Here is a 22049-nt window from a genome sequence, read left to right on the forward strand (position 1 = left end):
GGTTGAGGTAGCTACTGTCTGTAAACACCTGTTCGTTTGGAAGGCGTCCATGGTGCTCTGATGCCGGATTTTGGATGGAGAATAAGAGTCGGACGTTCTAGGTTTCAAGTGGGGGTCCATTGGCGTCCTCTTTCCTTGTTATGTAAGGCAAGCAGTGCCTTGAGCTTGAGCACTTTGAGTTTGCTTGTCTTTGAGCTTCTGAAAGCTTTTAAACTCTCCATCATACAACAAACTTGGACCACCAAGAAACTTGGACCGCATTCCTGTCGTCTCTCTTATCTTCATCCAGCAAACACATTTATCCCATAGTGTTTCTTTTCAGCTTGTCCTGTAAGCTAGTGCACACGTTAGGTATTTAACCGGCCAAGCACCATTCAATCTTCCAAGCATTCTCAACACATTCGTCACCAGATTGTGACACAGTTCCAATGGACCCCCCCACTGTTGCCTCCTGTGATACCCATCTGAGGCTTCTCGAGTCTTTCGTGGCCTTGAGGGACAGGGTGCGATAATGAGCGCAATCGAACCAGACAGACCAAGAAGCATTGTCGGATTAGTTTCTTCGTCTTACAACCGCCCGGTTTTATCGTTGGGTTTTCTCCGTGAGCGATACTGCAATACAAACCTCGCTGCCACCGCTCGGTGAGTTACTAAGCTTTTGCATATGTGATTTTATCGTGGATATGCTAATGGTTCTGCCTCTGATAACATAGACGTGCTGATGATTTGGCATTCCTTCATATTAAATCCGTATGTTTATAGAGGCTGATGCACAGCAGTCCGTCTAAGCGGAGCTGCTGAGCGCGGTCTACAGTGGAAACTGCTTATAGGTAACATGCTGGTTTTATTCCAACATACAAAATATCTCCAGGACAACGATTAACAAAGTGGTCATACTCAGCGCAAAGCCATCGATACTGATCCGGCAAAATTCTCTCTCTTAAAGTCACAAGTGCGGGATATTGCACTTCTAGGCCTCTCTCCCGACCTCCTCGTTGTTTTGAAAGAGAAAGGCACGTCTCAGACCGACGTTTCTCAGCTTTTATCTGTGGAAATACTCGAGATTTAGGCAAGGAATCACGACTTACCTACTTACTAACCTACTACGTACGACTTAGTAGCTGCTGTGAATCGTTAGGCTAAGTTCGCCCTAATAATAATACGATTTGGATGGATTTACAGCCCCTATTTATACTTAATCCTTCGGCGTGCGATCATACGATACAGTAGCTTTCTTCGACTATTTTAAGTAGGGCCGGTAGGCGTGCCTACCCTGGACATAGACCTGGTCTGGCATACACACTAACTCTCCCCCGCACAATACTTTCAATTCTCAAGATATGTCACCCACGGACGTTTTATTAACCATAATAACGACCTCGAGCACAAGGCCCTTTCTTCTGGTTTCGAGCAGACAAAACAGCTGTACAAGCGCCATTTTGACGAGAAATATGTTCTCTGCAATAGCTGGTTCTGTGAGGCAGCTCGTTTACAACCCGACGGGTTCTTGTGTGACGAACCCCTGTACAGAACCTCTGAAAGGGATACGGGTTGAAGGTAACTTCTGACAATTGGTTCGGTGCAGCTAAACAGTGCACAACAAGATGTCTCAATGTAAACACAAGATACCGTGAATACAATTGTGAATTGCATACTGCGGAACTGTCTATCTACACCAGCCAGTTCCTCCGTATATATAGACCTCAATCCTCCAGGTACCTCCGTACCTGGCTCACCACGATCACCAAGTGAGCCTGGTGATCCGTCCTGGCTCACCACGCTCACCCAGCGCTCCTGGCGAGCCGGCTCACCTCTGCCAAGAGGTGAGCGCCCCACTGTCCTGCAGCCCCGTCGTTACCTTTCACTTGATTGGCCACCACGGCCTGCTGCAGTCTCCACTCTGGCTTGCTATATGGTTGGTCTGTGACATCATAGTAGCTGCAATGGTTCATAATGTCAACGGGTGCAGTTGAGCCAACACCAGATTGTCAACTAGGTAAAGGATGGAGTTACCATTTCAGCCGTGAAACTACAGAGTGGGGTTTGAGTACCGTGGGCTTGTAGATATGTTTGTATCTGACTGTTGTCACCACCACAGCGATGTTCAATGAGACCCATTGTCCTTTTTCATCACCAATATCATCCGGGACTCAACGTTATTCCGCAAGACCTTGTCAGAGCCACGAGATTCCAAGTTACGTACCACATGACGAACAGCTTGATCACATGTTAGTTGTACTCCCCGTGTGAAAACACAACTTGACAATTTAGGTAGTACTCACCTGGCCGATCACCCCGTGGGTCGGAATCCCAACTGTTGAAGAGGCTGACCTGGGTGGGGGTTTGGTCTCGACACCAGTACCACTCATGGCGGGGGATTGTAATTGTAGTACGTTGTGCGGCTCATGCCCGTCTCAGAAGGCAGCTCAAATTCCATGACATCGTCGGCGCGTATGGTTTGGGGATCACCGAAAGAGTAGTAGCGCTGACAGATTCGATAGTCTTCATCTTCACCAAACTTTATAATAATTGCCCTGCCTTTGCACGTTTCCGGTTAGTTCAGCACCATCAATGCCCATTATAAACGACCCGAACATCCTTTAATTGACACTGTGTACTAGGCCAGGTTTGGCTGTCGCGATGGACGAATCCAGACCACGCCTTCTTCTTCGGACTCGTCAGACAGTACCGAGGCTTCACCAGCGCCGAGATAGCACAGTGATCCCCATTCAAGATGCAGGCAGTCATAGCCTGAGGTGTTTCGATCAGGTAGCGGTCGTCGTGAACAGAGCCCAATCACAGTCAGGGTGGTCACCTTTCAGGGGTGAATTGGTTGAGGCGAGCGAGGGACATCACCACTTGGTGACACAATGACTAGCGGTGATGCCTCATAGAGTGACATCGTGGTTCGGTGTTCGGTGTAGTACAACGGCCGGTTTGGTCCAAGAGAACAAGTCCGAGGCGTCAGCCGGCTCGCTCCACTTTCCGCCGCCCTCGGACAACAATCCGATTTGTTCTGCCGGTCAAATATTGGAACGGGGAACAGTCGGCGCTTGGGTCCGAGAAAACAAATCCGAGGCGTCAGCCGGCAGGCTAGGCATCCCGCCGAATGAGGAAGGAGAGATTGGTGATAATGATGTTGCAACAGAGTTGCTGGTGTATTGAGGAAGAAATCAACTACCTCCACGGTGAGAGAGAAGAAACTAGCCCAGGTTGGCCTGAGCTCCCATGGCAGCAACTGTGGACCCTGCCTCACAACAGATGATGAGAGACGTCCGGCCGGAAAGGCATAAAAGGGCTGGCTCCCCTCTGTGTCCTGGAGCTGTTGAACTCTTCACCCCTCCAACCAGCTCAAGCATCACCGAGGAAAACGCCAGATTCCACATCTAGCAACTCAAAAGCCTTCTCAGAGCATTCTTTTACATCCTTCTCAACCGCCAATATGAAGTTCCTTGCCCTCTCTCTTCTCGCCACCTCCGCCGCCGCCGTCGACCTGCACCTCGAGTTCGCAGGCGGCTGCTCAACTTCAGGAGGCGGCTACATCTGCTACAACTGGAACCCCAACTCGTGCTGCAGCGTTAACGCGGGAACCTTTTTTAACAGCGGCAGCTTCAGAGCCATCCCGCCCCAGTGGAACATCCAGGCGCGCGGGCACGCCCCCCCCAGGTGCGGCACCATTCGCCAGCAGGAGGACAGCCGCGGCCGCGACTACGTCTGCCTGGGCAACGGGCCTTTTGGCGGGCTGGGGTACGGGTTCAACAACAGGAAGATGATTCGCGGCGCGACGGTGGAGGAGGAGGAGGAGGAGACGGAGACAGAGTGCGTGCAGCCGAATGTGATGTACCTGGCTGATGGGACGCAATACAACTACACGGCTATTGTCGAGGCCAAGCTGGACACCGTGGAGCTCAATGAGATTGCCAAAGCTGGCGCGTCGGCGGCGGACATCCCGGAGAGTTTCGAGGCTTTCAAGATCGTGCAGTAGATGTTCGGATGACGGCAGATCTTGAGACTCCTGTCAGGATTCTAAGAGGCGGAGCGGGTTGATGCTTGGTATGGCGGGTTGGCGATGTGCCTCCTTCCTTTCGTTCATTACTTTCGTTCATTACTTTCATATGCTCACCTTGCCCGGGTGTGCATTTCTCTTGCCGTGGGCCCCGGCCGCCCGACTTGTGGGCGTTAAACAACAAATAGACTCTCATTTCGAGAGAAATCGAATGCTGTTTCTCAGGAAGAATTACTGCCAAAATCTGAGGAAGATTTCTTCTTCATTTCTGCATTTAAACCCCTAAGTCTTCCAATGAACATGAAGTATATAAGCGCCGATAGAAAATACAAATCGAAAATAAAACGGGCTGTAGAGAATATAGGTACTTCGGTACATCGAGCTTGAATTTTCAGGGTCTCACCTGGCAGATGGGGCCAGCCATGATACCAGTCACCTGTTTCCTCCTGTTGAAAAGATTAACAACCACGGATCCATAGTATCACAGGTTGAAGCGCTTATAATTGGAGCTTAAGAAGTTTCAGGGCGGGTAATGTATTCATTAAGCTACAGATGTTCGATGTTCCGTTCAAAGTTTAGTCGGGCTACGCCCAACCCCTAATAACCCTAATAACCCTCTTCTACCAGTCTTATAATACCCCTGAAATTACCGCCCTGATTACCTTGATAATTCAACAGAACTAGCCAGTGTAAATAACTCCGCAGTATGCAATTCATATAGTGAGTTTTTAAAGCTAAGCTCGTATTGCTCGTGAGGCTGCAAGGAGCCGTTGGGGGCGATGGAGGTGGCCAATGGGAGCGATGTGGGTATAGAATTGATAATATTAAGATTGCTGGACAATTCCGAATTCTTTTTGCGAAGCTCAAAGACCTTCCTCCTTCCCGCCCAGAAATCAATATGGAAATCACCAGACCCTACACACTAAGAATAGCAAACCCGCCCGGCCGCTATCGTCCACCATCTTCACTCAACAACTCAATTTCTCGAGTCATAGCCTTATACCGGCTATGCTCAATACCAAGCACAGCCTTCAATCCTTCCTGGCACCGTATATACAAAGATCTTGCTTCATGCGTTTTGCCCTGTTGAACTTGAAACTTTGCAAAATCTTCCATATTCTCGAGAGAACCAATACTAGGAGTTATATTCTCTGCTATTGCCTTTTCATATCCCTGTAGCGCACGCCGATACAAAGTCTCTGCTTCTTGAATCCGGCCCTGATCTCGATAGAGATTACCTAGGTTGTTAGTAGTAATAAGTGTTGATGGGTGGTCTGGCCCAAGTGCCTTCTCTTTGCCCTGCAGTGCATGCTCATATATAGCCTCTGCCTCCATAAGCCGGCCTTGATTCCAATAAACAATACCTAGATTGTTAATAGTATCAAGTGTTGATGGGTGGTCTGGCCCAAGTACCTTCTCTCCGCCCTGCAGTGCACGCTTATACATGGTGCTGGCCCAAGTGCCTTCTCTTCGCCCTGCAGTGCGCGCTTGTACATGGCCTCTGCCTCTTGAAATAGGGCCATGTTTCTAAACAGGTCGCCTAGTCCTTTTAAAGTCCACTCTTCTCCTTTAGTAACTGGTGTTCCGTTCAAGATCGTTGTTGAACAAAATGCTGCATGCCCTAGAAGCCGCCGTTGTAGTGTATAGTACTTCTGTTCGGTGTTCTTTGGTATCTTTAAGCTTACGTATATTATTGCGAGCTGTGCCAAATCATTGCTCTCTATCTCGTTCAACACGTGTCTCGTCCAGGCGTGCACACAACTATGCATGCTATACCCACGCGATTCTGTATATTCTGTTGGCGACATATCTGGCTCAGCTAGGCCATAATCATACAAGACACGTATTACTTTATTAAATTCGATTATATCGTATGTCATTTCCTAAAATCAGGTTGGTCCTCGTGGTCGGCCTTCTTAAAGCAGCTCTAGCCACAGATCCTTGTGGTCAAAGTAGGCCCATATTTGCAATAGCATTGCAGATGCTGTGTTTTGCCGCTCAATCTGGGTCTATGAGATATCCCATGTCGAGTAGAGGGCCCGGTCGTACGAGAGCAGCGACGGCGTAGTGATGTGCAGACGTCGCTATAACTTCTTATATAACTGAAGATATTCGGCATATGTTATAGGCATATTATGGAGATAAGCCCCAGCAGTCGAAAGGGTAAGTGGTAGCCCGTCTAGCTCTTGCGTAAACTCGGTAGCAGTAGCGTCTATAAACAATAGTTAGTTAGCTTTCTTAACCCCTCATCTGATTTTCATTTACCTCTATGTAGCTCTTATCGTTGCGAGGTGTGGGATAGAATCTCCAGACTATACTCGATGGCTTTCAACTTCTTTAGTGGCACGTGGGAACCGAGATCGACCCTTAATGCTCGTATTGTGATGGGGATAGCGCTATAGTAAATATCCGGGAAGAATGGGCGTATATTATAACCTGCCGAGGCGGCTTCTTAATCTCCGTCCAACTCATTCTCCAACATATAATTATTATAATTATCATAGATAATAAGCCAATTGCTATTCCCTGGATTATTAAACCACCGTTTAACCGCCCGTACAGTCACGTCCAGATCTCGACCCTCTAAAGCCTTCTGAATATAGACAAGGGAGGGATACGCTGACAAGATACGATCGGCTATCCATAAATATCCTTATTTTAACGATACCTCGTCTCGAGCATTTACCTAAAAAACTGCAGAATAATCGTTCCGATACTGCTTTGCATAGGCCACGGCGAGCTGTGTCTTTCCCATACCGCCGAAGCTATATACCACTACTATCCGCCGTTCGGGGCCTTTACCAAGTATGTTGTGTAGTTGAACCAGTTCCTCTCCCCTTCCGACGAAATGCGTTACTTGGGTAACTCGAGACAGACTGAAACCGATGCTGAATGTGACATTATTGGAGGCATTTAAATATGCTAATTATAAGTTAATATTTATGATAAACCGGAAACTGCGGTCTAAGACTACCTACCCTCGTTAGATCTTTTCTCTGCCTCCCAGCGCTGCGGAATCTTCTTGATAGCGTCATTTTCCATGTCCTTGAGGTGTCTTGATACGGTCTTGTATCTGCTGTCTTCCCTTGATGTGTATTTAACCATGTTGTGATGGTTGGCATGGATTGCGACTGGCTCTGCATTAGTCTGGCCAGGCACAACGGCTAAAGCACGTGGCACCACCTGTAACCATTAGGTACTGTTGATATACACGGTCAGAAGTAATGATTGATACTACATACCATCAGAGACTGGCCGAGGGCAGTTGGAGTCTGGTACTCTTCACAGGCGAATTTGGTTATAAGTTGATCGCTGATCAGGCCGTACTGACCCAATTGTTGCTGGAGGACAATTAATCGGCACCCTTGAGCTATGGCAGGAACGGTAATCTTTGCGGTGTTGGGGACCTGGACATATCTATGGCAGCTAAAAAGCCTTATTCTTATAGACTGAAAATTTGATGCCTCCATGGCAGACCCAATCTGATGCCATGAGCCAGTATTCCATCTAATGTCCTCTTAGGTCATCTCCCACCCTCGAAGGACACCGACACGTACCATTTACCGAGTGGCACCATCAATGACACCAACGACTGACACTTCCAGTGCAGAGCCCCACGGTGCTTACCAGGGCACGGCCACAATGAGGTGCCGTGCGATGGGAAGAATTTTGACAAGTTGATCATGAACAGAGCATGCGGAGGCTAACCCGGAAGATAAACCTAGGGATATGTCTGCAAGGACAGTCGACACCCAAACCTCTCAAGCTCTGATCACTTCTGCAAGAAATACACCAGCGCTCCCTCCCTCTGAGCCTGATCTCTCGAGTACTTGACCTGGTGCACCAGTTTTCCGCCGTTGTCCTTCAAAGAAATGACCCCTCCCTTGTTACCCAACGCCACCCCGGGCACAGCAACTCCCTTCTTGCTCTGCACTGCCAAAGACACTCCTTCCAAGACATGACTCTGCCCCGACCCATTCTCAATCCTCCAACCCTCCAAGTCCACCGTCGTCACAGAACGATTAAGCAAGTACACCGTCTCCCCATCTCCCCTGGTAGGCTGCTGGTCCGGTCCATGAGGATTGACCAACGCAGCCTCAATCTTGATCCCATCTCCTACAATCGGCTCCGGCTCTTCCTCATCACTCTCACCAGGCTGCTTTCCTCCACCCAGCAACTTGGCAAACGTGTCGCCAACCGGCATGCCCTGCTCATCAGTCTTGTACGTCTGCACGGCAAACGCAAGAAATATGCCCTCCCAATGACCATCAGGAAAGGCCAGGATGATTCCGCCGTCTTGAAAAATTCCATTGTCCTTCTTCCACTGTCCCGAGTTCCCTTGATTCATGTGGATATCATGAATCCCGGTCTTGTCATTGTACGGCTCGCCAAACAGGTAAATGTCCGCCTTTTGTACGACAGCTTGGTTCAGGATTGGGTTGAGATAGTCGAGGATGTTATGGCTCGTCCCGGGCGTGTTGTGTGAGAGAAGAATGCCATCTTGGGGGCGGAAGAGGTTCAGGCGGAGGAAGTCAAGGCCCAGGCTGCCGGTTTCGAGTGTGCCCTTCTGGGGGTGGAAACCCCGTGGGAGGGCCTGGAGGGAGTGGGTAAAGGTTGCTGAGACTGGCTGGAGGTCGCGGATGACCCAGTAGACGAGACGGGAGTCGGAAGACTTGCTTTCGATGTTGACTGCCGCGTCTAGGCGGGTGGAGGTGGTGTCTGAGAAGGTGATGTGGCCGTGACCGGGCTTAGCGGTCCCGTCCCACTTGGTGGGGGTGCCTTTCCAGATGCCGTAGCCTTTGAGGGGCATTTTGGGGTGATAGGTTGGGAAAATAGGTATTGGTTCGAATTTGGCGGGCCGTGGAGAGACTTTGGGTCTGGAAGATCTGGATGCGGGCGAGGGGAGAGGGTGAACTGAATCCCGCCCCGTCAGTGCAAGGGCGCAGCTGCCTCCTTTATACATTTTTTTTTGACTGTCATGTACGTCACAAGGCACAATCACATGTGCATGGCGGGAGGGACTCAACCTTCCACCGAATTGAATGGGAAGGCACATTCGTCTCATCAGCGTGTTATCGGAATTGTTCCTCAGCCCTCTAAGGCGGCGGGGTCTGGACCCTCGCGTTCCGACCACTTGTATCACTTGTATCACAATCAATGCAACGCCACATATCAGAAAACACTGGAAAATGTTACCGCGAACTCGGATCCCACACAATACTGTACTTGACCAAGAGCTGATGCTGTACCATCCTCCCAAGCCCCCGAACCATGTACCGTCCGTACATACGCTTCCTATACATCTATGGTGCTGCTCAATATCAACCCTCCTGTCTGTGACCAATATATCCCCACATCCATATCAATCCGGCCACCGCCCCATCCTCCTTGCCTGGCCTTAAGTGAGAATTTCCAGATCAAGAGCTCTTCTTTCGTCCCGAATCAAAATCAACCGCTCGGCCAACTCCTCCTTGGTAAGTTCCATCCCAGCTCTAACCCATTTGTCAATGTTCTCAATGACCTTGTCGTTCGTGAGCTCGTCCACATGCTCGCGCAGCTGCTCGCCCTCCAAGCGCACCCGAGTCATCAAGACAGTCTTGGAGAGTCTTGTCAGGTAGCTGGAATCGATGCTGATGCGCTTGTCATAGCTGGCCTCGCCGGGGGCAAAATAGTGATGCCTTGTTTGCTGGTGATCGCGGAGGGCTGTCTTGCTGCGGTGCAGGGTGTTGCAGATCTTTTCCGGGTCGCCGCCGAGAACTGGGAGAGTGCACTTGGGCAGGTCGAGCTCGTCCTCGGAGTTGAGCTTGCGGCAGCTACATGTCCAGCAGGCGTCAGTCCATCCGTGCCGGGTACCTAGGTATCTAAAAGAAACCACTTACATTTTCTTATGATTGTACATGCTCCTAGCCCCAAGGGCCTTGCCACACCCTTCACAAGTGACTTTGGCTTTGTTGTTGGCCATGGTTACCGTTTCTTGGTTCTTTGCTGTGTGAGGTGCGTTTTGATCTTTGGGAACTGGCTGTTGATCGTCGGGAAGCGGTGGTTGTTGATCGTCAGGAAGTGGTGACAAGCGCAGCCTTTTCTCCTGGCCAACAGTTTGCTGACCCACATATTGTGAATAGGGCGGGTCTTGTTCCAGTTGCTCACCATTCACCAGAGCTTGCTGGTAGTGAATATCAAGTCCCAGGTATTGTCGTTGGTCTGAATGGTGTGGTTTCTCCTGGACTTGACCCGCTTGCGAACTCAGGAGGTGGGTCTCATCTTGAAGAAGTGGGACAAGGCCTTCAATCGGGAAGTGTCGGTAAAACAACAAGTCAGCGGGCGTGGGGTCGATTGGCCCAGCGTTCGGGGGCGCGACTCCCAAGGCGCCGCAGGGGTCAACAAGAACCAAGGGATACATGTTGTAGAAGAGATCGTAGTCGGGATCACAGTCAGGATCATGGTGAGGAGGATAGCTAATTCGCAAAACATCAGTATAGGTCTCGAGCTCCAGTCATACTGCAACTAATGTAGCCATCAAGGTCTGCTGATACATACTTGTAATTCTCATCTCCACCTGGATTCATCCTTGGTGGCAGATTGGACTAGACAAAGAGAATGTCAAACTGTTGTATAGGATGAAAAGAATTCAGCGAAGGATTTAAGGTGACTTGATATCGCCGGCTGTGAAAGAAGACATTGCCGGCGGCCATCCTAGCCTCGACGTGGGCAAAGTTTGGTGTCAACCAGTGTATCAACACCGAGGGCTACCAATTCACAGCACAGTTGCAAACGCACAACAAAACGACACGCCATCTGAAAGCACATTGTTTCTCAACAAACAAACGCATAGCCACCTTTGTCTTTGCCAATATCTAAAATGACAGCATAATCAGATGCTGGACAGAAACTTGGCAACCCTCTCGGCAAGCCACTTTTGGGCTTCAGAAGAGGATACAACATGATCAGCATCAGGAATGAACCCCGAGAGCTCACTTACCACCCCCTTAGGGGCCGCCGTACTCCACCTCTCCAATAACAGCTGCTTGTCGACCGATGCCGGGACCATCTCATCCTTCTCAGCAGGCAAGATCAACAATGGCTTGTCCACCCTGCCAAATTTGCCTGCGAGGACCTCATCTGAAAGGTCTGAAGCGAAGTTGTCTTCTGCGCCACTGTAACTTGATCAGCATCTTACACCAAATGATACAGAAAAGAATAAATAAACTTACCCAGTGGCAGCAAAGCTCCACCATCTCGCCGCCGTGACTGGCGTTGCAAAAAAAGGAACATGCTCCTTTGGCATGGTAGCACACTCCTTTCCTTGGTCTATCAACTCTTTCGCCACAGCCAAGCTCTCAGCCAGTGCCTCAGACGACCAGAGGGCGTTGGCAGCCTCTCTGTCCGAGACAGGAGATGTCAAGATGTACCCATCAACACGCGGAGGCTGACTGGAATGGTTGTTGTACTCGAGGGCACCCTGACATCCAGTGCTAGCGCCCATCAGAACGATCCTTTTAATCTTGAGGTCCTCACGCAGGTAGCGGACGAGGCGTGTGAGGTCCTGGACGTCGTTGTCAAGGGAGGAATACCCCCATCCAGAGTAGGAGCTTCGCATACGCAGCTCCCAGATGGAGTACTCAGAAGGGAGAGCGGCCTGCAGATGTGTAAGATCTGTTGTGTGGGGCCCAGCTGTCAGGCCATGGATGAAGACTAGGGCGTTGGGAGAGGAGAAAGGCTCGGATTCATACGCGGTAAGGCTGGGACTGTGGGAGCTGTCAGTGGGCTCGGACGCGAGTGGGTGAACGACGACTTTGAAGGGGGCCATTGTCAAAACATTCAAAGGGCTATGGTTTGTGATACTCCATGTATCCAGGAGACATTCCGAGCGAAGTCTTCGCGAAGCCTATATATCCTCAAAAGCGGTCGTGTAGGAGATTGTCAGATACGAATACGAGTACGACAAAAAACCCGAACGCGAGAGAAACGGCCTTGTTAATTATGTCTGCAAGGGCTGCTGGCTGTTATTAGTATTATCCCCAGCACCAGCTGTCCAATTACCTTTTCCTGGTGGATATCGAAGTTCACCGCGACTCGGGAAAAAGTGGCCATGACTTTATTACAGGTTCTGCACGTGACCAGGCGTGGTCTCATGAGGTGCAGGATTGGCCAGCCGGGAGGTTGATGTTTGGCGGCAAATTCCGGCTTGCTGATTTTGCGAAGTTTGGATGCAAACGTGACTGACAGGGACAGTTCAAAATTTAAGGTTGCTTCTGGTTTCCAGGGAAGAGTTTCCGCTCTTTCCACAACTTTACCACACTGGCGCCATGTGGCTGACAGAAGGGGATCAGTAACCCCACACAGGACGACTTGTCAACTGCAAACAGGCCCTTGCGCCTTCTTTTCATCAGACCAACCACCCCGACATGATGGTCGTGCAGCTGATCAAAGCTTGGTCATCCTCAGTCCATAACTCGACGCTGTTTCGGTAGTCACGCAAGCCAGTACTTCCAACAATGCCATCACACGCTACGCAGGGCGGGAAGCCATTTGGCACCCAGCGTCTATATAAGATAGCCAATCAGCATGCCTTGGTAATCCACTTCCCAGCTGTATACATCGCAGGTACCTACCTACCTACCTTACAGTCAACATTTTGTCACCAGTATGGAGTTACTGCAGACGTCAGTAGGAACCCCGCCCCACTCATACTGGCAGAGCATCTTTCCTGACCTTTCCTAACAGCGATGACCCTTACTAGCGCGGTGGACATTGACAAAGGGTCTCTTGGGGCAATGCCTAACCCCTGGCGACATTCAACTCATCCGGGGACTTGATCGGGAGCGTACGGCAGACCGTGCAGTCCTGAGTAACACCCAGGGTTCATCACTGTCAGAAGAGGGTTTGACTCAAATTTTGCTGCAGTGGACTGAGTCTGCGCTTCACCTCGAGCAGTGAGAGCCAGGAGTCGATCTTTCTCTCGTCGAGAATCTGGCAAAGCTAGTGCTGCATGTACGCTCGCCCCTATGCTATACTGTTAAGCACCCAAGCACCTAGACTGGTCGCTAATAAAAATTGTTAGATCATACGCCACAACTCTCTTGCGGTAGCTACTATTCTCCCAGCACTCCATATATTTTTCGACACACTTGAAGCCTGTCGTAAAAATGTCAGGAGACGTCACCTGATTAGCCCAGAGATGCGAAGGTCATACCTTCAATGTGTCATCAATGTCGTCAGCTTTCTCAGAGAGGTCCTTGACATATATCAGGCCGGAATCCTCCCAATCGGTCCAAAGAACGCTTTCCCCCTACAAGTAAGAGTACTGCCAATTTTGGCCAAGAAATGCTGGCATGTTGCGCATCTGATGGACATTCTGCTTCAGTTGACGGCTCTGAGACACTCCCTGTCAACAAACCAACAAGTCGTATCCACAAGATGCTTATCGAATAACCTCACACCTTTCCGAGACGGACCACAGACCTCTGTGGCGCTGTCAGACACAGATGCAAAACTCCCCTGTTTCGTTTTGCCATCCACCAGACCTAGGAACATGTTTGAGATTCCCAGCGCCATGGAAACGCTGGAGCAACACTTCAGAAAGCCTGACACACTCAAAAAAACCGGCGCAGAACACCTTCGTGCCCTAACAATCACAAATGATGCCACTGCCAGTGGGAAGAGCATGTTGACCCTTCAGTATGCCGACATGCTTCGTGCCCAAAAAGAGGTGGATGCAATATTCTGGACCCCACACGGTAATGTAGCCGATGTTCGCTCTCAAACCTTCGGCACTATGGTGGTTCATCTCTGTCTTCCCGGCGCAAAACCGGGAGACTTCAAAACCAACGGCAGCTTGTTCCTGAACCTGGTTATCAAATACGGGTAAGTAAGACCTCTCTTTCGTTGTTGGCTAGTTGCTGATATTGAGGCAAAATATGATATGTTAGAGTGCCGCTGGCTAATAGTATATGATTATGCGGACAGTGGTGAACTGGAGTACCAGTTTCTTCCCAACAGATGCGGCGGTCATGGACAAATCATCATCACATCAGACTCCCCTTTAACCTGCTTCACATATACTGACACCATTCTCCACGTTGATTTGAGCGCAGTCTCCTACACAGCCGCCTTTCGAGCTCTGTTGGAACAGAATCGCAATAAAAGCAATTTTGACTGGCTGAGTGATGAAAGAATTACAGCACTGGTTGATTTTGTTTGCAGCAAACTGTCGGCTGACTGCAGCCATATCCCAAAGCTTGTCGGTATGCTCGGCCGGGGCGTTTTCGACATGTCCGACATCGAGAGCCGTTTGGAACACTCCTCGCTTCCTCGCTCCTCTTCTGAAAGTTTGTCAGAAACAGTTTTGGGGTTGGCGTTTGAGTCCTTGAGTCCACAGTGCCGCACAATCCTAGGGATCATGTCGGTGATAGAACCGACTTGCATACCCAAGGAGCTGTTTGACCCCGTCTGTCTCGTGGAACGTCATCCATTGCTCAGCATTCAAATGGACGAGAAATGGTAAGAAACGCTATGCAGACATCCCAGATATCTTTAGGGACGAGTTACTAACACCGGCTCTACCGACAGTCTGCTGGCGTCGTTAGAGAACCTTGTCGCCTGCACGCTGATAGATAGCGATGAGGATCTGCAATGCTTTTGTGTCGACAATATGGTTGCCCAAAATATCCTCAAGGGCTTACTAACAACATCGGAAAAGCACACCGCGTTGAGCAATGCAGCAATTTTGCTCTCTATCGCCTTTCCCGAATGTCCTAGGGACAGGCGTCTGTACCCAGACCATCAGGATGGCTGTGCAAAATATCTAGAGCATGCCCTGACCCTGCGTTGGTTATTGACGAGAGAGTATTTCAACAACAAGGATATGAATGTCGTCACGATGGAAGATTTGTATCGGTTGATAAGCCTCGTCGAACAATGAGCTTCCGTCACTATCTATCTTACTTATCCTGTCGTACATGACAAAGCTAATCAATCATCAATTGTCTTGGCAAATAGATATGTCTTCAAGATTGGAGCATATAGTACGGTAGACTGGGACGTCGATGCTTTCCTGCCAATAATCAGGCAGGTACACGATGACAATCTTGGCAATAGACGTCCCCTGGACAGCCTTCAGAGGTCAAAACGATGTGTTACGCCGGCTATGCGAAACTCGCTCTTGGTGAAACGGATGCGGCGTATCCCCTTTGCGCATCTCATCTCAATCACTTTCATGACTACTCAAAGGCCGAGGGTGAGTGGACAGACGACCTGTACCATAGAGCAATTGCGCTCGCGGACATGGCATTGATTTACTCGTCTATCTGCGTGACGCAGCGGGATATCGATAACACGTTGGATTGGTTCCAAGCGGCGATGGAAACCTACCGGATTGGGTACAAGAGTGCCGAAGACTTGAGACAGAGATGACACTCACTGACGAGGACATCATGACGTGGGCCGAGAAGGTCGAGACACCTCAACCTTTAATCACAGAGGGTTATCCCTTTTCATCGACAGCAGAGGGGCCAGAGGACGGGCCGTCCGCTGATGAATTAACAACTTCCATGGACCTTGGACAGGACGATTCTTAGATTGGGAGGTTATTGTTGCACAGAACCAGACACGTTCTCACACATGCACAGGAAACGCCAGAGTGAGTCGGTCATACAGGGCAAGAGCACACTCGCAAATCCAGATGATGCTGAGGAAGAAGACGACATTCTGCTCGACGAGGCCAGAATGTGGATACAGCAGGCGATGTAGCAAATCGCCGCTCGCACACCACACGACGGCGTTTTGGTTGCACAGTAAGTCGAGCACCTCCCACGCCATTTGTCTTTTGAATTTTACCAACTCTCTCAACAGTACACATTTCGCACTTGGTACTATTGATCGCAAGGAACACAAGTATGAACGTGCCACTCGACACTTTCACAAGACAATGAGCTTGTGGCAAGCTTCTGGACAGATGGCGAGCCACCCGCTTTACATCTCTTGCATTTATCGTCTTGGATGTTTGGCACTTAATCAGGGAGATGCCAAAACAGCATGGCAAGTAGTTCCATTCACCTCCCATTCTTTTCAGGTAGCCTGACCAATGTGTCGCACTCTTATTAGGTCGTACATGGAAGACTATATCGCACGCAGGGGCATCGGGGTGCGGAGAATTGCTCTCTTGGCTGAACACATGCGTGGCATGTTCAAGGCTGTCCAAGTCATGAGGGAGTTGAGGAAGACGGAGGGAGGGTGGGCACACAAGCACTTGAGGGAATTCCGCAGCGAGGTGCAGCGGTTCTACAATGTCAGGGGGTTGGATCTTGTGGGGCCCGTTGGATGAGAGGACTTTTGACTCGGCGGTTTGCATTCTTTGGCGCTAGACAGGTTGGGCTTGTTGTCGTTTTCGGGCGGTTTTGGAAGGTGGCAGGGTTCATATCAAGTCTCTGGCTGGGCAGCTGGGGGACTGGGCTGGTGTTGGCAAGAGTGTTTGATATACGTGTAGAGGTTCCCATCAATTGTGAAAGACGGATCAAGTATGGCTTTCTTACAAGTCTTGCTTTGCCCTCCTGTGATTTTGTTGAGCCCATCAACATACTGGCTCATGAAGCTGAAAACCTTTACCCGCCTTGCTATCCTCCATGTATGGTAGCGAGCGAAGTCGAAATAAGGTTCATAAAAGGAACCGCCGTGCCACAGATCGCATTGACGCTGCGAGCTTATTTTCGCAAACCCTCATCTTGTTGACAGGTATACACATCCCGTTAATGGCCAAGGTAGCATAGGCAGAATGGGAAGCGAACCGCTTCTGCCGCGTTGCGGTACCGCTCGCCAAGATACCATGAGGGCTTTTCGGCCCACCCAAGATCCAGCGAGAGCCAAGCTTTTGGGTGTTGAACTGGGGAGACCAGGGTCAGGGGCCGCTTACTTGTTGTAAAAGTCCCAAATGGGAACTGTGTGCCGAGTGAATGTACACTTCAAAATGGGTCTGGGTGGTTATCTATATGGAGTTGGATGGAGTTATCCGCCATCAAAAACATTTTGTTGGGATTTTGCTTGGAAATCTGTGACGGATGTCCGCGTTGCTCAAGACAGTCATGGTTTTTGTCGCCGAGTTGTGTCAGGACTCAGATAGCTAACTCTCAATTGTTGACTCCTCCAAATTCTCCAACTTTCACATGCTGTGATTTAGTGCTCGGCCCTGCAGTACGGCGATTTCTGCAAGAGGACACCCCCCATCACATCTACGCTATCCGAGCGCCGTTGCAAGATGGCTGCGACTCTGTTCTTGCTGCCCAATGGCATTCTCAACATGAAGATAGGTACTAATACTCTATGCCGGCAGTGTCAACTGTCAAGATGCGGGGTCGGGGAGGGAGGACTGCGGTGGCCGGTGTTCCAAGACGGTCCAGGAAGGTGTACCAGGTTCGTCCGGACCAACGGGACTTGACGCCGCACCAAAAGTCACAGGACCTTCCGTCCACGGCCTGGCTCTTGCATGCGGCTGGCTCTTGATTTGGCACACTTCAGGTTTTTTTGAATTTGTGTTGGGATACGTCGGCCCGCCAGCACAGCGGCGGCGGGCTTCTGGTACAATTTGGGATCAACGTCCGCTACTGGCAGTTCAAATGACCCAAACAAACGCCTCAAGATGCAACCCTGCAAACCACAAGCTGCCCAAACTCGACGCTAAGGGTTGCATCGCGAATGCGGGGAATGCCTGTCTCCCATGGACCCTGACGGCGTGGGGAAGACGCCATCGGTCTTGGCACTGTTGTAACTGTCTTCTCACCGTCTTACTACGGAGGATACGGACCGCGAGAACCACGATGGTGTCGGGCCGGAAGGGGAACCCAGAGATATAAAGATGTCGAGATACTGTCCTCCTCGTCCTGCCTGAACTCACCAAGCACCTCTCAGCTCCAGATCTTCAACTCCAGCCATCACCAGCCCTTTTTCGAGTCTCATTCACTTGAGTACTCAGTCTCCTCTTTGGTCAGCTCTCAGCTCCTCGTTCAAAGTCTCTCGACAAATCCATCAACATGCGTTTCCTCGCTACCGTCGCCGCCCTCACCGGCACTCTCGTCGCGGCTCTCCCGAGCCCTCTCGATGAGATTCGCACCCGGGAGCTTGTCGAGTCTCACCGCCAGACCATGGAGACCCTTGAGGCTCGTGGCTGGAAGTCGGGTGCTGGTGCGACTGCCAACGAACTGCTCGATGGCGGCCCGTGCCCCAAGGTCATCTTCATCTACGCCCGCGGTTCCACCGAGGGTGGTAACCTTGTGAGTTTTGTCCTGTCTGTTTGCGAAGTGAACCATAGCTAACCAAGCCAAAAGGGATCTCTCGGCAGCCCAACTGGTGTCGCTCTCGACGCTGCCTTTGGCGAGGCCAACGTCTGGGTCCAGGGTGTTGGCGGTGCTTACTCCGCCGGCCTCCTCGACAACCTCCTCCCCGAGGGCACTACCACCGCCGCCATTAACGAGATGAAGAGCCTCCTCATCCGTGCCAACTCGCTCTGCCCCCAGGCCAAGATCGTCGCCGGTGGCTACAGCCAGGGTGCCGCCCTCGCCGGTGCCGCCATCTCCCAGAGCAGCGCCGCCATCCGCGAGCAGATCAAGGGTGTTGTCCTCTACGGCTGGACCAAGAACAAGCAGAACAACGGCAAGATCCCCAACTACCCTGCCGACCGTCTCAGGGTGTACTGCGAGAGCGGCGACTTGGTTTGCAACGGCTCGCTCATTGTTCTGCCTGCCCATGGCACCTATGCTGATGAGGCTGCTGATGAGGCGCCCAAGTTCCTGATCTCCAGGATCAATGCCAGCTAGATCAGGGGGTGGGAATGATGTGTGATGGATTGGTATATAGCATTGCATTTGTGTGGCGTTAGGGTTAGCAGCTTTATGATTGAATGACATTATGCGATTGGATTTAAACCGGAGCTGTGTCTATGAAGGAAGTGTGTTTGCATTGTGCGTGAAGATGCGATGTCATAGTTCGACTGGGTGATATTGTTGACTCAAAAAGCGGGTGTGTTTGCTCCACAGGAATGTGGTAACTTGATCTCGCTGCTCAGTTTGGCTGCTCGTCTGTCTCTTCTTCACACAGCTACACACTAAACCCAACTCAACCATCTCTGCATTTTTCAGCATTTCCGACCACTCTCACTCGGCCAGCGAGCGGTGTTGAAATCTACACTCCCCTTTCTTACCTCATCTACGATTTTCAGTGATCATCGAAAAGAAGCTGACACGATGCAAAGGCAAAATTGGTGAGCACCTCTCTCCTCACTAAACCTTCCAACCTCCCAAGTTCTACCGCACTAGTTGAGAGATGGCTGACACTCATCAATGCTTTGTGTCAGGTCATTGTCAACAATGGAGTATCTACATCGAGCCAAGTTCGGGATGGACGACTGGCGTGCGCAAAGAGAGGTATCCGGTCAGTAAGTGGAATCCTTCCAGGCCAAAAGCCATGATCAGTAGTGGCAGTGTCTCATGGATGCCTTTCAGGCTGGTCCCCCAACCTGGGTCTGATGAGTATTTCGCCGAGTATCTCGAAGTAGTGCGGAGAACGATGGACCACCATGGTTTCAATGTCGACGCGCCACTAGTAGTGTCGAACCCTCTGCCGGTAGACCCAGCCTTGGAATCCTCTGTTGAAACCGCTTCCAAACCAGTCAACACCGCTCACGACCAGGTCGGCACCGCCCCCCAACCAGTCGAAAGCGCTCCCGAGCCAGTCAACCCCCCCGCGGCCTCAGCTTCCACCACCCAGGCTCCAGCTATCCAAGTTGCTGGCGATACCGATGGTGATGAGGAGTCTTTTCAGCCTGGAAGCCAACGGACCAAGTGCCCCCGGGCCAACTGCACCACACTCATAGGTTCGGAAAAGTCATTGCAAACCCACATCACAAAGTAAGTGCAATACCTTTCCCAATAGCACCGCTGTGTGAAACCCCCCTATTAACGGACAGTCTCACAGTCAGCACACACCAAAGCCAGGCAGTTCGTGTTGGATCTGCCCAAAGACCTTCCGCAACGATTCCACCCTCAGGCAGCACTACGAAAATCACCACAAGCTTGACGGCGACGAGATCAGAACAGCCATGGAAGCTTCGAAGGATTTGGCATCGATAGACCCGCAGTGGCTGCAGCCCAGATTTGAAGTGCAAGACCTGGTGCCGTCTTTACGGCAGGAAACCCTCAGGCTGAACAGACTGAAACTGGAGACGACGAGCAGGTATCGGCAGATGGATGAGCAGTCAATGAATAGTTGTCTGGAGAGTTTCCGGCATGGGAAGATGTTTGAGGGTGAGATTGGTCTGCCTTCTCTGGAAGGGATGGGTCAGAGGGGGCTCATTAACGAGCTGATCAAGATTCGTGTAGAGACCCGTGCTTGGAAGAGGGACCTGGAAGAGCTAAAGAGGGTTGAAGCATTATACTCAATACCTAGGTAGCTTCCAGCGAGAAAGGTCTTTGCCAAGTGGAGGGAACAAAGCACGTGGTGGAATGGTCAATATTTCCCAAGATAGGGTATGTCGGCAGCAAGCTTTGTTAAGTAAAGAAACCTGAGTTGGCCATAATGCATGTTGCGTGAATTGTCCGTTAGACTTGCTCGCGATAACGTCCCAAGTCATGGATTATAGGGGAAGCCTGTTGTTATTTGAACTGATGCCGCCCTGCCTTCTCGTCCCGCAAGTTCATCAAGACTGTCAGGCCTCCCTCCCTAAAGCCACACTGGACCCATGGGCTCAGAGTAATAGCATGTGTCACCAACGATAGTCACATTGAATGGCGATATCAAGGCGCAATGAGAAAAGCCGTTCGTCAATCCACCAAGTGATATATTACAATGAATAGTTCTTGTACGGCGGTCCGCCATTTTCCAACTCTCCCTCCATTCACCAATCCATGATAACCTGGACGCCGTGACCAAGAAGTACTGTTTTCGCAAAGAGAGTCAGCAAAGTGCATCATCAACAGAAAAGCAGATCAAGATCTTCTTACCATGCCAGCCATCCAGGCGACTTCCACAAGCCACAAGCTTGACGCCCTTGCATCTGATTGATAGCCACCTTCCCTTTCCTTCTTGGCTGACAGTTCTCGAACGCAGAACTGCTCCTGGTACTTAGCCTGACGCCGCTGCTTTCTGTCAGTGAAGATCAGAAAGGTCGAAGAAGATTCTTGCAACATAACCGGGCGTGAAATCCATAAGCCTGCATCTGGTTGATCGCCAGCTCCCAAGCCACCCCCTGAAGAGTCATAGCGGCGAGCTCCTTGCCCTGCGGAAGCTGAATCTCATGCCGCATGTACCCAAAGTAAAGACTGTCCTCCTTGGCACGATCCTTGATGGAAGCCTGCACAGACGCGGGGAGTGTGTTGACGTAGCGAACTGTCTCCTCACGGATGAGAGCGATGCACCGCTCAAGCACATCGACGGAGACGCCAGGGCGAGGGCACAAGTTGTACAAGTGCGCCCAGCACTCAGAGAAAGGCGGAATATTGAATTCGGCAATGGCCGGTCCGGAAATGTTCGCCAGGTAGGCGATGTTGTCCTTTTGGAGGACAGAGAATCCCGGGCAGGGGTGAGCTCCAGGCCAAAAGAGCGTGAGCAGGCTCAACGGTTGATGTCGCTGGGTTGTGAAGAGGAGAGAGTTTGCCGAGAGAGATCGACCGACCGCCTTGCGGCGGGGTGACTAGAAAGAGAGTTAGAATGAATCTCGAAGGGGATATTGGGGAAGAGTGTTCGGCTGTGGAATGGAACACACCCTGCTGGGCGAGCAGCTGTCACCTTTTTCGAACCTGGTGGAGTTGGGGAGTGGGGAGAGGAAGACAGAAGAGAGAGAGAGAAAAGAGTAAAGAAAGCAGATTCTGCAGGCTGCGAGTGTGATGTCGCCCAAGCTGCAAGCCCTGAGACCCATAATTGCCGGCCAGCCGGAGGCCGGCAGTGGTCAATTCTCGGCCCTGCTTAGGGCTAGGTGGGGCCGTTGTCGGGAGACAGGAATGGCCGGAGCTGCCCCGCCTGACTCGGCATCCCTCCAGAGGCAAATTCAACGCCGGGCGAT

General features: G+C 50.9%; 8 protein-coding genes across 8 annotated transcripts; 3 read left to right on the forward strand and 5 right to left on the reverse strand.

Annotated features, from left to right (window-relative positions):
• Positions 1-3442: 3442 nt before the first annotated feature.
• Positions 3443-3985, forward strand: PODANS_1_110 (uncharacterized protein; the record flags this gene model as incomplete). Its single annotated transcript, XM_001912235.1, has 1 exon — positions 3443-3985. One exon carries the CDS (start codon positions 3443-3445, stop codon positions 3983-3985), a length of 543 nt encoding a protein of 180 aa, XP_001912270.1.
• A 969-nt stretch (positions 3986-4954) lies between these two features.
• Positions 4955-5886, reverse strand: PODANS_1_100 (uncharacterized protein; the record flags this gene model as incomplete). Its single annotated transcript, XM_001912236.1, has 2 exons — positions 4955-5244; positions 5412-5886. The coding sequence occupies 2 exons, from the start codon at positions 5884-5886 to the stop codon at positions 4955-4957; spliced, it is 765 nt and encodes a 254-aa protein (XP_001912271.1).
• Positions 5887-7778: 1892 nt separating this feature from the next.
• Positions 7779-9071, reverse strand: PODANS_1_90 (uncharacterized protein; the record flags this gene model as incomplete). The annotated part of the gene is made up of 1 exon (XM_001912237.1): positions 7779-9071. The coding sequence occupies one exon, from the start codon at positions 9069-9071 to the stop codon at positions 7779-7781; it is 1293 nt and encodes a 430-aa protein (XP_001912272.1).
• Positions 9072-9404: 333 nt separating this feature from the next.
• Positions 9405-10406, reverse strand: PODANS_1_85 (uncharacterized protein; the record flags this gene model as incomplete). The annotated part of the gene is made up of 2 exons (XM_001912238.1): positions 9405-9819; positions 9886-10406. 2 exons carry the CDS (start codon positions 10404-10406, stop codon positions 9405-9407), a joined length of 936 nt encoding a protein of 311 aa, XP_001912273.1.
• A 471-nt stretch (positions 10407-10877) lies between these two features.
• Positions 10878-11813, reverse strand: PODANS_1_80 (uncharacterized protein; the record flags this gene model as incomplete). Its single annotated transcript, XM_001912239.1, has 2 exons — positions 10878-11152; positions 11234-11813. 2 exons carry the CDS (start codon positions 11811-11813, stop codon positions 10878-10880), a joined length of 855 nt encoding a protein of 284 aa, XP_001912274.1.
• A 1371-nt stretch (positions 11814-13184) lies between these two features.
• On the forward strand, positions 13185-14510 carry PODANS_1_75 (uncharacterized protein; the record flags this gene model as incomplete). Its single annotated transcript, XM_001912240.1, has 2 exons — positions 13185-13870; positions 13973-14510. 2 exons carry the CDS (start codon positions 13185-13187, stop codon positions 14508-14510), a joined length of 1224 nt encoding a protein of 407 aa, XP_001912275.1.
• A 3517-nt stretch (positions 14511-18027) lies between these two features.
• On the forward strand, positions 18028-18810 carry PODANS_1_70 (uncharacterized protein; the record flags this gene model as incomplete). Its single annotated transcript, XM_001912241.1, has 2 exons — positions 18028-18276; positions 18322-18810. 2 exons carry the CDS (start codon positions 18028-18030, stop codon positions 18808-18810), a joined length of 738 nt encoding a protein of 245 aa, XP_001912276.1.
• Positions 18811-21146: 2336 nt separating this feature from the next.
• PODANS_1_60 (uncharacterized protein) lies at positions 21147-21905 on the reverse strand (the record flags this gene model as incomplete). The annotated part of the gene is made up of 2 exons (XM_001912242.1): positions 21147-21680; positions 21753-21905. 2 exons carry the CDS (start codon positions 21903-21905, stop codon positions 21147-21149), a joined length of 687 nt encoding a protein of 228 aa, XP_001912277.1.
• Between the last annotated feature and the right edge of the window lie 144 nt (positions 21906-22049).

Source organism: Podospora anserina, chromosome 1, assembly GCF_000226545.1.
Source record: "Podospora anserina S mat+ genomic DNA chromosome 1, supercontig 1".
Taxonomy (NCBI): domain Eukaryota; kingdom Fungi; phylum Ascomycota; class Sordariomycetes; order Sordariales; family Podosporaceae; genus Podospora; species Podospora anserina.